The 15,258-nt window shown below is 50.1% G+C and overlaps 4 protein-coding genes across 4 annotated transcripts; 3 read left to right on the forward strand and 1 right to left on the reverse strand.

Moving 5' to 3' along the window:
• Window positions 1-5,922: 5,922 nt before the first annotated feature.
• On the forward strand, window positions 5,923-8,041 carry DEU56DRAFT_706101 (uncharacterized protein; the record flags this gene model as incomplete). The annotated part of the gene is made up of 4 exons (XM_041347410.1): window positions 5,923-6,153; window positions 6,206-6,316; window positions 6,366-6,782; window positions 6,839-8,041. Coding segments are annotated over 4 exons (1,962 nt in total), but the record flags the coding sequence as incomplete, so codon positions are not given.
• A 1,234-nt stretch (window positions 8,042-9,275) lies between these two features.
• Window positions 9,276-10,116, forward strand: DEU56DRAFT_821297 (uncharacterized protein). The gene has a single exon (XM_041354102.1). The coding sequence runs from the start codon at window positions 9,339-9,341 to the stop codon at window positions 10,050-10,052; it is 714 nt and encodes a 237-aa protein (XP_041205249.1). The 5' UTR covers window positions 9,276-9,338; the 3' UTR covers window positions 10,053-10,116.
• DEU56DRAFT_821298 (uncharacterized protein) lies at window positions 10,021-12,676 on the reverse strand. Its single transcript, XM_041354103.1, has 8 exons — window positions 12,011-12,676; window positions 11,830-11,957; window positions 11,652-11,775; window positions 11,356-11,595; window positions 10,993-11,300; window positions 10,806-10,944; window positions 10,730-10,741; window positions 10,021-10,610 (listed from the first exon to the last, which is right to left on the reverse strand). Exons 1-8 carry the CDS (start codon window positions 12,425-12,427, stop codon window positions 10,452-10,454), a joined length of 1,527 nt encoding a protein of 508 aa, XP_041205250.1. The 5' UTR covers window positions 12,428-12,676; the 3' UTR covers window positions 10,021-10,451.
• On the forward strand, window positions 12,677-14,710 carry DEU56DRAFT_821304 (uncharacterized protein). The gene is made up of 5 exons (XM_041354104.1): window positions 12,677-13,262; window positions 13,314-13,539; window positions 13,600-13,735; window positions 13,832-14,418; window positions 14,527-14,710. The coding sequence occupies exons 1-5, from the start codon at window positions 12,832-12,834 to the stop codon at window positions 14,596-14,598; spliced, it is 1,452 nt and encodes a 483-aa protein (XP_041205251.1). The 5' UTR covers window positions 12,677-12,831; the 3' UTR covers window positions 14,599-14,710.
• The last annotated feature ends 548 nt before the right edge of the window (window positions 14,711-15,258 follow it).

Consider the following 15,258-nt stretch of genomic DNA (forward strand, 5'->3'; position numbering starts at 1 on the left):
CAAGCACGCCAGCGAAACGGAGAGAGGTAGATCGAGGACCACTATCAGACCCACCTATTGCTCCCCTGAAGCGCTCTGATATTCTGCCAGCTTATGGTGCACAGACCCGCCAGGAAGCACTTTGGAAAGGTGAGCGAGCACATTGTGAAACCAATTGACCAGCTCAACGTCGAGCAGGAGGGAATGAGGCGCTCCCTCCTATGTGGACAGAGCTCCATGATGATGACGGACCATTTTATCGTGACGAAGCACTCCTCATGCATGCAGTGCAGAGACCATTACCAGGAGTGCGACTAGGTGAGCGACAAAGGTGTGGTGAGAGCGAGGAACTCAGGATCGAGCATAGATCACCCCTGGCAGGAGCTCGTTCTTGGATGCGAATGGCATATCACACCGCACGGTCGGTCCTACTTCGTCAACCATAACACTCGGACCACATCGTGGAAGAAGCCAACGCCAGAACGGATAGCAGGGAGTTTTATGCCAGAGGGTATCATCAAATGCGACAACTCGTTCAACAACACCCTTGCCTGGTTGGGCACCAGTGGCAATATAATGAGTACCTCGGAGGATGGTTCAATCCACCAGTGGACAAGAGATGGAAAGCCAGTAGGAAAGCCTTGTGACGGTGACGGAAACCGAATAATAACAATGGCCGTGTCCGTAGATGAAACAATGGTCGTGTGTGGAAGTTCAGATGGCAGAGTACGGCTGTGGAATGTAAAGGAGGAGAGCTTAGTCGGTAACCCGTGGGAGGGGAATAATAACGGCATGCGGTGCCTCGATTGGTCTCCGAATGGGGTGGAGGTAGCAGGTGGATTGGAGGATGGCACTATACGACGATGGAACCCGGCCACTGGAAGACAAATTGCACCACCCATAAAGAGAAGCGATAAATGTGTGCGGACAGTCAAATACTCTCCACAAGGCGACAAATTCGCGAGCGGGGGCAATGACGACACGATCCGGGTGTGGTCAAAGGACGGCGAACTCATCATCGAGATAAATGGACATGAAAGCGTGGTGACATCGTTATGTTGGTCAAAGGATGGCGCATACATCTTCTCTGCCTCGGATGATCACACCATCCGAAAATCATCAATCGACGGGAAAGATTTCGTCGTTTTTCAGGGTCATACCAACTTTGTATTATCCATTTGTCTGTCACCCGATGGATGCCATCTTGTCAGTGCATCAGAAGACTACTCAGTTCGCATCTGGGACCTCAAAACAAATCGGCAACTTGGAGACCCACTGTGGCACGACAATCATGTCTTGGTAGTTGCCGTGTCATCTGATGGACAATACTTTGCCAGTGCTATCGTTGGACCCAACACAAAACCTATGTATGGAGTCTGGAAGCAGCACTCGAGCGTGCTCGTGGTGTTGACGTGCGTGTATACATCACTTTCATCAGGATATTTTCTAAATGATCTTGTGTGTCGGTCAGGACAACACGGATCCCAACGCGAAGCTCAAGGCGAGTCACCTGTCTTCTCTTTCATGCCTCATCTCACTTCTTTATCAGGGACGTGCAACTCGACCTAGAGACGTGAGCTTGTTATAAAATTGTGAATACCCTGATCATTCGCTCATTTGTCTCATAAGATCTCTACCAACAATAGAAGATATGTGAGTTCAATGCGATTATTCCTGCGCTCTTTCAATTCTGACATCTGTTCAGGGCAACGACTTCTTCGGTGATGACACAAACCGCACTACTCCTCGCTCAGCAGACAGGTCATCTCCGCGTGGTCTGCGCAACTTATTCGGCTTCCTGCGCTCCAGTACTCGAGCTGCAAATGCCTCTCAACCAATTCAGCTTCAGCTCCGGCGATTGAATTTCACCACATTTCCTGTGGGAATCTCTAGGCGTCCCGTCTATGTAGCTCCTTGGCGTGAGGAAGACGTAAGTCGCCTGTGATCACCAGTATATTTCCATCTGTGATACAAATCATTTTGCAGCGATATGGCATTGTCCCTGAGTCTGACGCAGAAGCCGCTGCGGCTATGCAACGTACAAATAGCAACAATGCAGACAGCTCAACAGCACAAGGTCAAACTGCAACAGGGGCACATGGATCTCAAGGACGACCAGCACAAACACAAAGCTCAACTAGCGAGGCTGGAGAACTATCCTGTGAAGTTAACTGCTGTTGTTTAGTCGTGCTCATCCGACGTCGCAGATAGCAGGTCGTCTAACTGTTTCTTTCGCTCGGGGGTTTTTTTTCCACCTCTCTCTAACACTTTTCTTGTGGATTATGTCTCGCCCATAACTGTGCACGAGCCTTGTGTCGTCATACGTGAAAATTCATTTTGACTTGTCCATTACATTCATACAGCATCGTTTCGTTTGAAGCATACAACTCGTAGCGCTCTCTTCTGTTTCGCGGTGGGGCTGAATACACAGTCTGAAGTGCTAGCGCTAGGTACTAGCTACAGTGTGACAAGCAACTTGAACAATGTACGACAGTTGTCCCCCAGCAATGCATAATGATTTTATTCAGCCTGCATTTCGTGTGTCTCCGTTTCTGGTTGGCCCACAACCATGATCTGGTGGGCAAGACCTTTCAGATGTCAACACTCGCCGAGAATCAGCTTTCTTCATCCATACCTCATCCGACTTCTTTACCAGGAGCTTGCAGCTCCGTCTAGAGACGTGAGCTACTTGATTTCTAACAACCTGCTCACTAGACACATCATCCCCACCTGGTCTGCGCAATTTGTTCGGCTTCCTGCGTCTCAACACTCGACCTCCAAATGCGCCACAACAATCAATTCAGCTTCGGCCTCGGCAATTACATTTTTGCTTAGTTCCTGTGAGAATCTCCGGGCGTCCGGTCAATGTTGCTCCTAGCCGTGAGGACGTGAGTAGTTCAATGTGTGTCCCCCTTTGATACCATTACCATTAATTTGCAAAAGCCCATGAGACTGACGTGGAAGCAGAAGCAGTTATGCGACGTACGAGCAGCAAGATAGGTGACAATTCAACTTCGCAAGATATCACTATGCAACCAGCGCACAACCCCTTTGCAAGGTGGGAGGGAGACAGCGGCATATGTGCATCAATCCTGTTCGATTACTTGGAGATCCAGTAGGGCTGATAAGCAATCTGGGCCGGCGATGAACTTGAATATGAAGATACAATCCACAGCATCCCATCACATACGATGGTTCTCCTGTGCCAGCAACAGAACTTTGCTCATGAGTAAAATGTGTTGGTCGTCCTTGTAAAACTACATGAGACTCTTGCGTCCCTGCTACACCCTGACCTTGTTGCGTTAAACTATCAGCGTTATTATCGCTCGTGCATCGCATGGCCGTGGCCGCTTCTGCGTCAGTCAGGGGGTCATGCAGTACCTCTGCAAATGTGTTTCAACGGATCGAAGGGGGGCGAGTATCGATGATGACGAGAGACTCACATCATCATCTTGGGGACGGGGGGCATAGACAAAAGGGATAAAGCTGAAATTCCAACGCCGGGGCTGGAGCGGTAATTGTTGGGGAGCATTTACAGGTCGGATGCTGAGGCGCAGGGAACCAAACAAAGTACGTAGACGAAGTGGAAGTGACGGGCCTGCGAACATATCTGAACCGCGGGGCATGGGATTTGTGCTACTGCTCAGAAAATCATCGCTCTGTATCAGTGTTAGCGTAGGAAGCACTGAGGGAGGTGAAATGTTACTGACATATCTTCCCAATCCTCTATTGTTGCCTAGTTGCTAAGGTATAGGAGGTGTGCCAAGGGCCTGATCAGATAAGTCAGTCGAGGATGAAAGAGAAGCAGGAATGACTCGCCTTGAGCTTCGTGTCGGGCTTTACATTGCGATCATGCGCACTCTAAACGAGATCGAAAGCGCGGTTATAAAACGCTGACAATATCAATGGACATACGCACGTCAACTCGGTTACTTGTTTTAACACTGCCTCGAGGCTCGAAACATAGACTTTTGCATCTAGTACAGCACCGGCGACATATTTTCCATTAGGAGACACGGTGATCGCCAAGAGCACATTGTCGTGTATGGGTGATCGCCTAACTTGCTGATTGATCTTGAGGTCCCAGATACGGACTGAGTGGTCCATTGATGCGCTGACCAGATAGGACTCATCCGTGGACAGACGGAGGGAGGTGACGGCGTTGGTATGACCTCGAAGAACGACGAGGTCCTCACCATCAATCGACTGCCATTTTCGGATGGTGGTATACGATGACGTGGAGAAGATGCATGTGCCATCCTTAGACCAACACAACGACCACACCCAGTCATCATGACCATCGACCTCCACGAGGAGCTCGCCATCCTTTGACCACAGACGGATCATCTTGTCCACCTCGCAGCTCGCAAATTGGTCACATTGTGGGGAGTATTTGAGGCAAAATACCCAGCCATGACCGGTCTATATCAGTGGTGCGACTCGTTGGCCAATATCGGGGTTCCACCGTCGTATACACCGTCCTGCGATCCACTTGCTATCTCCAGGCCATTGGGGAGACCAATCAAGGCACCTCGCCGCAGCTTTATGCCCCTTCCACGGCTTACCAACCACGATGCCCTCCTTTATGTTCCACAGCCGCAGTTTTCCGACTGCACTTCCACTGACGACCATTGTTTCATCTGGAGACAGTGCCATTGAGCATACCACTTCTCCGTCACCATTCCAAGGCTTTTCTGCTCGCTCCCCGTCTCTTTCCCACCGGCGAAGTGAACGAAAGGATGACACGCTCATTATCTTGCCGGTGCCAAAGCAAGCAAGGCTCCATATGCATCTAGAATGTCGTTCTGGCACAGGTTTCTTCCACGATGTGGTGCGAGTTTTATGGTTAATGAAGTAGGACCGACCAAGTGGTGAGATATACCATTCACAATCGGGAACAGCAAGGTCTCCAGGGCCGTCTATTGTCCGGCGTCAGTTCAACGCTCCTTGGATCAATTTCTTCACTCGCCTAGTCGTACTCCTGGCAAAGGTCGGTGCCGTGATACCATATACAAGTTGTCATCTTGAAATCGGTTTTCGCTATCTGCCACCATAAAGCTGTGCCATAGAGAAGGGAGAGTTTCATTCCCACCTGCCTCTTTTGAGTCGGTCAGCTGATGTTACAACGTGATTACTCACCACTCCAATGTGCATGCTGGCGGTGTTGTGCACCATAGGGTGGCGGATGGCGAGCATCATAGTACGGGTCCACGACTTCCAAAGGAACGCATATTTTTTCAACGGCTGCTGTGGTTTATGGCTGGACAGTGAGTCAGAGCTCGATCAATGCACCGAATCGATAGTCTGGGAGAGAGGTTAGTGATAGCGGAGGTGATTGGGAGACCTGATAGTGCTAAAATGATAAATTTCGCATGATGTGGCTGTAGGCGCCTTGAGGCTTGGTTAAATCACATGTTGAAGGCAGTATTCAGGGTGCATCAGTTTCGTCATTCAAAAATACAAGGGATCCGTATCCTTTTGTACAGCTTGCAGTTTACTCGCAGACCGAGAAGTAGTAGCGCGCTCTCGCTGGTACAAGCCCGAGAAATGTTGGAGCTTGTCCATACTCAATCAAGGGATGCTTATCTGAATTTTCATCGCGGTCAGTGAACAGAGCGTCTAAATGATGATGAAATGGGGGAAACTCACCCGATCAAGTGTCACGTTCCTAAAATTTTCAGCGTTAAAATATATAACATCAGCGCGCAATGTTCATTATAATAGGTCAGATTATTTTCGCTGCAAAGCGCTGCTCACGAAGGTGCTAGGAGATGCATGTCTGCTTGATATTTTAAACGGAAGAACAACGTTGTTTGTTGATCGGGTAGGTTCGTGCGCAGAGGGAGTACAAATTAGGCAGTTATTACATAAGCGTTGAGTGGGATGTGGAAGGCGGCTAGAAGGGATTGACGATAATTTACTTGACCGCCGTTAGCTGCGATGGCCCCGACTCAACCCTTCTCCTCCCCGCATGTGCACCCGCCATATCCTTCTCTCTACCTTTATCCTCTCAACGACACTTTCATTCCAAAACACATCTCCCTCCACAGTGGCCAGCGCGTAAAGATTGGGCGCCAGACAAACGCAAAGACAGTCCCAGCAGAGAGAAATGGCTATTTTGACTCGAAAGTGCTAAGCAGACAACATGCAGAGATATGGGAGGACAGTGGAAAGGTGCGTTTTGTTCTACATTTTTTGGTAGAAAGGCTGACGGACGTGGCGGAAGATATACATCAAAGACGTGAAAAGTTCCAATGGCACTTTCATCAATGGCGAGCGGCTCAGCCCAGAGGGTGTCGAGTCCGAGCCATTTGAACTCAAAAACGATGATATCGTGGTATGTGGGCCCCATTTCCCTCCGTCTGACCCATCCAACCCCCCTGCAGGAATTCGGTATCGACATTATCGGTGAAGACAACAAGACCACCATCCACCACAAAGTCGCTGCCCGTGTCATGTGTGTGTTCACAGACGAAGACGCACATCTCGCTGCCCGCGTAGAGGCCATCCCATCATCCGCCTCTCTTCCTCCCAACATCCCCTCCGTCCTCCCTCCCTCCGGTTCATCATCTGGAAGTAATAATAACTTTAGCTTTGCACATCCACAGCGCCGCCCTACCCTCCAGAGCCAGCTCGGTGGCATGGGCGGCAGTATGCGGCCACCGGGCAAAAATGGCCTTTCCTTTGACCACATATTGAGCAGACTTCAGGGCGAACTCCAGAAGAGCCGTGATACTGGCGCAGAACTGCACTCCCTGAGCTCTTCAATGAATGACATTCACGACACGCTCGGTGGCTCGGTGGTCTGTGCCCGCCACTCTCTTTATTCCTACATACTGACTATCTCCCTTCCCCACAGCCCCAAAACCTACCACACTTCCCCCAATTACTCCCTCCCGTGCGTTCACAACAAGCCTCGACCACCTCTGCACCCACACCTGCATCCGCCGCGCCCGCAAATCCAGAACCCCCTGCACCTCCCCCAGAGCACCCTGGCCTTTCCGAGCTGCGCTCAGAGCTACATGAGACCCAAGCCAGCCTCGCCAGCCACGTCGACAAGGTCCGCGCCCTCGAGGACATGCTCGCAGAGCACGAGGCCATCAAGGCCGAGGTCGCAGCTCTCCGTGACCTCATCCACGCTTCATCCGCACGTTCCCAGCACGACAATGGCATGCACATAGACTTAGAGCGTGGTCGCCGTGGACACGACGATGACGATACATCTAGCATTCATACGATTACACCGCATGAGCTGGAACGCGTTGAGGAGGAGGATGAGAGTGAAGAACAGGATGAGAGCGAGGAGGATCGGGAGCGTGCACAGAGGAGGGAGGAGCTGGGTAGGCCACGGACGCCAGAGCCATCGGGGATGGGAATGGACGAGGACGAGCTTGTGCATGTCCCTGTTTCAGACGTTGAACCCTCGACGACACGACCACGATCACGGTCCGCCTCGCCACAGCCATCGCACCCCGCACTAGACGAGCTTTCAGCGCGATTAGTAGCTCTCAGTGGACGCATAGATAGTGCTGTGGAAGTCAACCATTCCCTGGCGGCGCAACACGCTGCCGCGCAGGGTACGATCACCGTATTACAGGACAAGATCACTGCGCTGGAGGCGCTGGTTGCAGACCGGCAGCTCGAGACGCAGATCGCTGCAGCTGTGGAGGCCCAGCTCGCCAAGGCCGTAGAAAGCGCAGTAGAGGCCCAGCTTCGCGCACAGAAACAACAGCAGTCAGACCCCGCTGAAGGGTTAACTGCGCTGATGGCAGAGTGGAAGAAGGGTGTGGAGGGGCAATGGAGCGCAGTGCAAGAAGAATGGGGCGCGGAGCGTGAACGGCTACGCCGGGCCTTCGAGGGGCTGGAAAGCGGACTCGACGGACGGGTGTCGAATGTTGTTGCCTCGCATGTACAGGCGCAGACGCATGCAAGGCTTCAGAACGGTGACCTCAAGCTGCATACCACAAACGGGACGAACCCTGTAGGTGGAGGATTGGTGACGCCTCCTAGTCCCGTAAGCGTCGCTTCTAACCCTGGTCGAGGGAAAACGCGACGACGAAGACGTTCAAGATCTCCATCTGTGTCTTCCATCGAGTTGGACGATGAGGCGCACAAGAATGAGAATGGGATTGTGGATGGGAACGATGCAAGTCGATCACGATCACCTTCGCCTGGACCGTCGATTGCGGGGAGCGAGCCTGAGGCAGAGCGTGAGCTGGAGAAGCACAAGGGCGTGCAACCTCTTACACCAGAGTCATCTGTCACCGATGCCGGAGGGACGGATCCTTTGGGGCAGAAACCGCAGTTACAGATGCAGACGCAAACAGAGGTGACGCAGCGGGTGAGTGTTTTCGTTTTGCACACGCATATAATTAGTGGTGCTAATGTCCTCGCGTACAGCTGCATTCGGCAACGACAACGATGACAGCTGCCGTTGGCGTGCTCGTCTTGAGCGTCGCGGCGGCTGCCGTGCTATATCGTATGAAACCAGAATAAGCAAGTATTGAGGGGGTGAGGGGTTCTTTTTTTCCTATTCCCGCTCCTGTTTCCTATTTGCTGTTTGCAATGGATAAAACGTATCGAGTATCAAGTATCGTCGGGTTGGAACGTGCATGCATCGGACGGTTCGGGTCTGTCTTGTCTGTCTGTATCTGTCCCTCGCTCGCTTTGATGCAACGCATTCATTTTTCCACTTTATACTTCCATATCCTTCGCTATAGCATATGACCCTAACCCAACCCCATATCACCCGTTCATGCACGCATCCACGCATCGCATCGCATTACAATTATTTTATCCTTTTAGCTTCTTTTCTTCTGTCACGCTTGTGTTGAATTGTTGATGATCTGCGTTTGTTTTTTCTTCTTGTCATTGTTTATGCGTTCTTTTTACTTGAAGTATATACGTATTTTATGCATGTCTGCCTTTCTATACGCTTTCGGTTTTAATGACAGTCATGACTTTTTTTGTATTTGGGAGGTATATGAGGTATGTCATAATCATCATATGGTGAGTGTGTAGGAACGTACATATGCAAATATTGCTGCCTTCTGAGGTCGCGTCGCAGACAGTGTAGAAGGAACGATTTTCGTCGTTCGTCTTCAAAGTGAGATCTGTCTGTTTCAGATCCGGAACCTCGCAAAAGTAACATATTTGAATGAGATGGACTCATCAACGAATTAGATTTTGTTTCTCTCCTTCGAATTCGAATCTACCATTCTCGTGATCCCTGCCGCAGACACGTATTATGTAATCACTTGGGGCGCTCCCCCACCACTGTCGGCGGGTTAGTTCATCTGTCGGTACAGGCCGCGCGATTACCGCTGCTTTTTCGGACGTCGTAATCTGGATCTGGCATTATGACCGGCAAGGAATCATTCATCAATTTCATTCAAGATCTCATCCCGCGATCATTCATTGTGCTATTGTATTGCTCTACAACAGTTCAAACGTTCAAGCTCAAGCTCGATGGTTGGGACCGAAACGAGCACTTCCTCCCAGTTGAAACTGAGGAGACACGATATTACAAATACGAAATCATGGATAAAAATCATGGAACGGTGGATCTGCTTCTTCACACCAGCCGCGCAAAAAGAGCGACGCACTACGGACTACAAGGATGCGCCCCCAATGTGGTCCCTGTCACTAGTGAAGCGTTCGCCAAGAAACACACATCCAGAAAGATGAAATGGTGGCCCGTTTTCATCTGGATTTGCTTGTGTTACAGGCAGGGACTCGGAGTGCTTCTGCCAACGAGACCGCGCGCTTTGGATAAATGGGCGACCTTAAACGCTGTGGCATGTGGCGAGAAGAAGTACTTTTCCTTAGGTCATCTGCAAGTTCACTACCCCTCGGACATCGATCAGCGTATGGGAGGCTTCCTTGTGGATTGTGTCGGGGTGCTTCGACAAAATGCCGAGTGTCGATCTGCTCGCCTCGACCATCCACCTGTACAAGGGGCAACCGACCAGTCCACTGATGAGGAGCCGGAGGATATCGATGGTGTTCTACACGTGTTTACGACCACGACGAGCTGGGTCAAGCTCACAGAGCTCAGCAACCCTTCACAGTGATTTATTTATTCCTGCATACGATTTTCTGCATACCGACACTTGTGACTTTCAGTTGTTTATAGATAGCATATTCTAGTACTTCATACATACGACATAGACACTGGTTTTGATTCTCGGGTATGAATGTTGGTTGATGTTCGCAACATCAATGGTGGAATTCTCTCTATTCAACACGTACGAACACATCTCCTTGACTCGCCATCGCCCACCTCTACCCGGCTGGGTAAAGTATTTACGTTGCGATCCCTATAGGAGGTGGGGTTCATGATTGTGTGAGACGAGCATTCACCCGTAATCGATGTTGTCGGTTTCTACAATGGATTCTATAGTTGTCCAGCGTATCTCCAGGCCCACAGTTATATAGCTGCAAACCGAGTGTAAGTCTGCGTTAGTACGAGTCTAGTGGTGCGCACGAACTTTGCCAGGGCAATCCAGACACTTCATCCACCACATTGGCATAGCACGTGGAGCTGGCCTACGCAATACTACCTCGAACTTATCATCCAGGTATTCATCATTAATAAGACGTATTGCCGGGATTAACCATGGCGGAGCGGCCTGTTTACTCAACATTAGGGTAAGCATTTCAAAAGTCGTTATCACACACTATCTAAGAGTGGGGCATCGCCATGGCACCATCAGCGTGGGGAAGCAACTCAAAAGACAAAATCACGCACTGCTAGGTCTTCCTGAGAGCGGGATATTGTCAAGTATTCAGCGTATGATTGCTAGTATAATTTCATGATGACATACAGTTTGCCGGACATGGAAGTTGCGAATAAGGTCCATTTCTGTGTCAGGTGCGGCATCGGAGTCAATATCAGAGGGTAGAGCAATCCGATCTGGGTTGGAAGGTACACGGGAGACCTGAAACCGTCGTTTGCATGTTCGGCTTGCGGTTGTTAGACACAGCTAGGACCCATAAGACAAACATACTCACCAATCAATCGAGCAATCAGCCTGCCGTCCAAACGAATACATCATAGACTCGATACCAAGGGTATTCATAGCACCGCAAGGACATTCGTAGGAAACTTGAGAGGATGATGACATCTGCTGTTCAATGATAACCCTCATGACAATCGTCGTGCCCGCTTCAAGTCTTGACCATTGATGACTTGTAAGCTGGGTTACTCGCGGGCCCTCGTCGATGCATAAATCATACTTTCCGCTCTCCATATACCGTCTCTGAATTTGAGCTTCAGCGGAATTGCATTTAAATAGAGCTTTGAGCATCTCATTGAATTGCTAAGCATTCGATAAGTATACTTCCCTAAGACGGATTTTCGCTGGGGAAACGTACCTCAAATGAGGTGCAGAAGTTCACCGATATTGGATGCCGGCAGTCCGTTGCGTCTATCAGCGTCACGCAGCCACGGGTGGCAGTGCCGATTAACTGAGTTGCTGTCGGTCCCAACGAAAACTGTCCGTGGGTGACCAAATTCTCAATCGTCATCAGGAGCTTCTGACGATCATCCCGCTCTCTCTGTAGAATCACCAAAACTTCGCGTATGTCACGTTGACTTTGCATTTGGGATGACCACTAAGCAAGCAAAGTAGTGAGTGAATGCAAACATTTGTTAGAGAATAGAATCCAACCAAATAATCCGCCAGATAACGGTCGATTTCAATAAAGCATCCAGCGATAGCTTGTGTAACGGGTGTGGATGCAAGACAGCGTTCATGCAACGCTGTCACTCGAGCTGATGTGTCCTCCAGCATTCTAAGTGCGACTCAACGTCAGATGAATCCAAGAATGCACCAACAATGTGAATACCTGACAAAGGAATCTCTTCGAGATTGTTCAACAGGATCCAAGGCAGGCGAGGCATTGCACAGTTCGCGGCTGAGTCGATCGAGTCGTAATGTCAGGCCATCGAGGTCCGCCTTATTCTGGTTATGTCTCTGTGATGATCTTTAAAATCAAGAAAGGTTCTCGCAATCATAAAAACTCTCACATCTATAGCTTGAAGGCCTGTTACTAATCCACCAATAGCCGCTTGCATCGGAGCACCGACAAGTGGAATTGCACTCGCAACAGCCTGTACCAAGGGCAAAGCTAGCTGAGCCATGTCAGAAGCTTTGCGGGCAAGAGCTACACCCCTGGAGGATCTGGGAGAAGAAGCATTGGTGGAGGCTTCAAGACCCGGTTCTTCATTCGCAGACACAGCGTGTACTTGCGATGAATTCGAAGAAAGAGTTGGGGAAAGACTAGAAGTGTGTCCAAGGATGGAAACATCGCCCTCATGGTCGGTGGTTGTCGAGCTGCATTGTGTGTGTCCGTTCTTTGTGGAGCGCCTCAAACGAATTGCGAAGACCTTGCCGAAATCCTTGACGAAATCCTTGACAACATTCTTGACCCGCGGAGGAGGCATTTCGATCAGATTGGCCAGAGGTTAGGTCAGAGGGAATACAGGTAAGAGAGAAGGGAGCGAAGGAAGGGAGGAGGTACTAGGTTAATAACAGGGAGCTGTGTACAACACAGCCCAAGCCTCGTGAAAGTACTTTAGTATACAGCATGTCGGTTTGAACTTTGTGCAGAAAGCAACAACTTGAATCATGCCTAAACGATGTTGATGAATTTGTCTGGCAATCAGTAGCGATCGACAGTCTGCTGCAGGTCACAATAGTACAAGAGAATTATAGTCGATAATTGAGTTTATTGTGATAGGCAAATTAGCGCTCGGGAGGCAGACTGTGGTTTGACGGTTGACCTGGTTTGACTCAGAATTGATCTAGCAAATCAACTTGAGATCAACAGCTCTTGATTGTATACATAATGTCGACCGAATTTCCACCTTACTCACCCCAGACAATCAAAGTCCGCACCATTCCGATCGGCTCCCTTGAAGGAGTAGCGTCGATTCACAAAATCCACTCCGTGCGCATCACCTGGGTTGATCTAGTCAACGGCACTCGCTTCCGCGTTCTCCCTCTCAAATCCTTCCAGCGTCTCCTCGCCTCATCTAGACCGGGTATAACCATCGCCCAATGTGTCTTCGGCTTCGTAGTTAACAGGACCGCGTCTGGTTTTGGGCCCATAGGGGAGTACCTGTATGTGGTAGACTTGACATCCATGAGGTTGTGTTCCTATGCACCGGGACATATAAGTGTTATGGGCTGGTTCCAGGACAAGGCCCCTGCTCCAGATCGTGTCCTTGGCACGGGTGTGCCAATGTGTCCACGATCAGCACTGAATCGTATTGTCGAGTGCGTCCCCTCTAACACTGCTTGAATGTGGACACTGACTTGAGCCTTCAGCACCGCCAAATCTTACAATGCTGCGTTCCTTGTTGGATTCGAGACCGAATTCATTCTCCTCAAAAGCACAAATCCCATCGAGGCGGTCAATCCACACGGGTGGAATAGCGCGCAAGCGTTACGTTCCGGAACCAAGGAGACAGAAGTGATAGAGGAGATCGCTCGTGGACTCATCAATAGCAGAATCGAACTGATGATGTATCATTCCGAAGCGGCGCCGGGGCAGGTTGGTGTTTCCGACTTTTTCTGGCTGATTTCTATGTGCTGACTTTGTACCACAACATAGTACGAGATTGTGACGGGTCCACTTCCACCTCTTGAAGCTGCTGATGCGCTCGTACACACACGGGAGACGATAACCAACGTCGCAAGCAAACACGGGTTCCGTGCGACATTTGCACCAAGGTTAAATTTGGATAACTGTACGTGCTATTCCCGTAGCCGATCGTTCTCTCTGTCGTTTTTGCCGACATGTTCACACCCTGAGTCTATCCTCTCTAATTTACGCCCTCATATAGGTGGCAGTGCGGCTCACACTCACATCTCTGTGCACCCTATCGATGACGAACCATCATCTCAACTAACATCAGACAATCCTCTCACCCCTCTCGAAAGTACATTCCTAGCCGGTTTACTTAAGCACCTTCCAGCTACATGTGCATTCACGCTCCCCCTACGTGCCTCCTATGCACGCATGCTCGATGGGATTTGGAGCGGCGGGACATGGGTCGCGTGGGGAAGGGATAACCGCGAGGCGCCCGTGCGCTTGTGTGTTCCTCCTGCGTTCGTTGACCCAGAGCCTGCATCTAACGCTCCCTCCAAGAACCACTTTGAAGTCAAATGTATAGACGGCACGTCTTCCCCCTACCTCGTTCTCGCGAGTCTCATCGGCTCTGGGCTCCTTGGGATCCAATCGCAAGCACCCCTCGTAGAGAAAGATTGTGCTACGCCCGCTGCGCAGATGACTGAGGCGGAGAGAGAGGCAGTCGGTGTTAGGCAGCGGATGCCGTTGTCTTGGGAGGATGCAAGGGCTGCATTGGAGGGCGATCAGGTATTGAAGAATGTGCTTGGAGGCATTGTAGAGGGGTTCCTATCGGTGGGGGAGGTGAGTCATTTAATTGCTGGATTGGGCTCTATTGTATTGTATTGCATTTATTTTCAACTGGTCTGCTGTATTGTGTTCGCAGATAGGCTAATGGAACCTTGTTATTAGATCTTGGACGACATTTTACGCTCGCCGGCGAGCGAGGCGGAGAGAGTACAGATGCTCGTCGAGTATTATTGAGCTGGCAGGCTTTTAACTTTCTTCTTCTTCGATGGTTTCCAGTTTCGATAGGCCTGTGTAAGACTGCTGACTGAGTTGTTGCAAGAATGATGTTCACAAATTTAAAACCCATCAAGTTCACAGCCGTTCGAAGCCTCGGTATTCAAACATATCGCGCGCGATTTCGCACCATCAGTGTTCATTCTTCTTCGAGCACCGGAAGTGTGCGTATAAGTATGTAGGACAAGTACCACATGGTACGTCCACGATGCTCGCCACTCATTGATACCAACCCTTCTGCGGCCAGTGATCGTTTTTGTTTCGCCTTGGCAGCTATTTTAGGTTCGTGGTAAGCAATACTTACTTTGTGGCTCTGCAGTTGCAATATGTTGGATTGATGACCGCGTGGTTCACTGCCAATACTTCTAGACTGTCCTAAGAATGACATTCCCTTTCCTTTTGGAGGCTCAGTGTTCGGATATTCAGCGCGCGCGTCACTGCTTTGGCAGCGATTTCACTCCCATGTGCGATGCTCGAGCGCTTGACAGCGATATATCTAGGACGAACACCAGCGTTGCGCATCCACGAATCTCCACTCGAGCTCATTGACTTCGATCCTTTGAAATGACTCTGATATCAAATGATCCCACTTGGTGGCCGCTAATCAATTGGTATGTTGTT

The sequence above is a fragment of the Suillus clintonianus genome (genome assembly GCF_016758775.1).
Source record: "Suillus clintonianus strain FC179 chromosome Unknown DEU56scaffold_74, whole genome shotgun sequence".
Classification (NCBI taxonomy): Eukaryota; Fungi; Basidiomycota; class Agaricomycetes; order Boletales; family Suillaceae; genus Suillus; species Suillus clintonianus.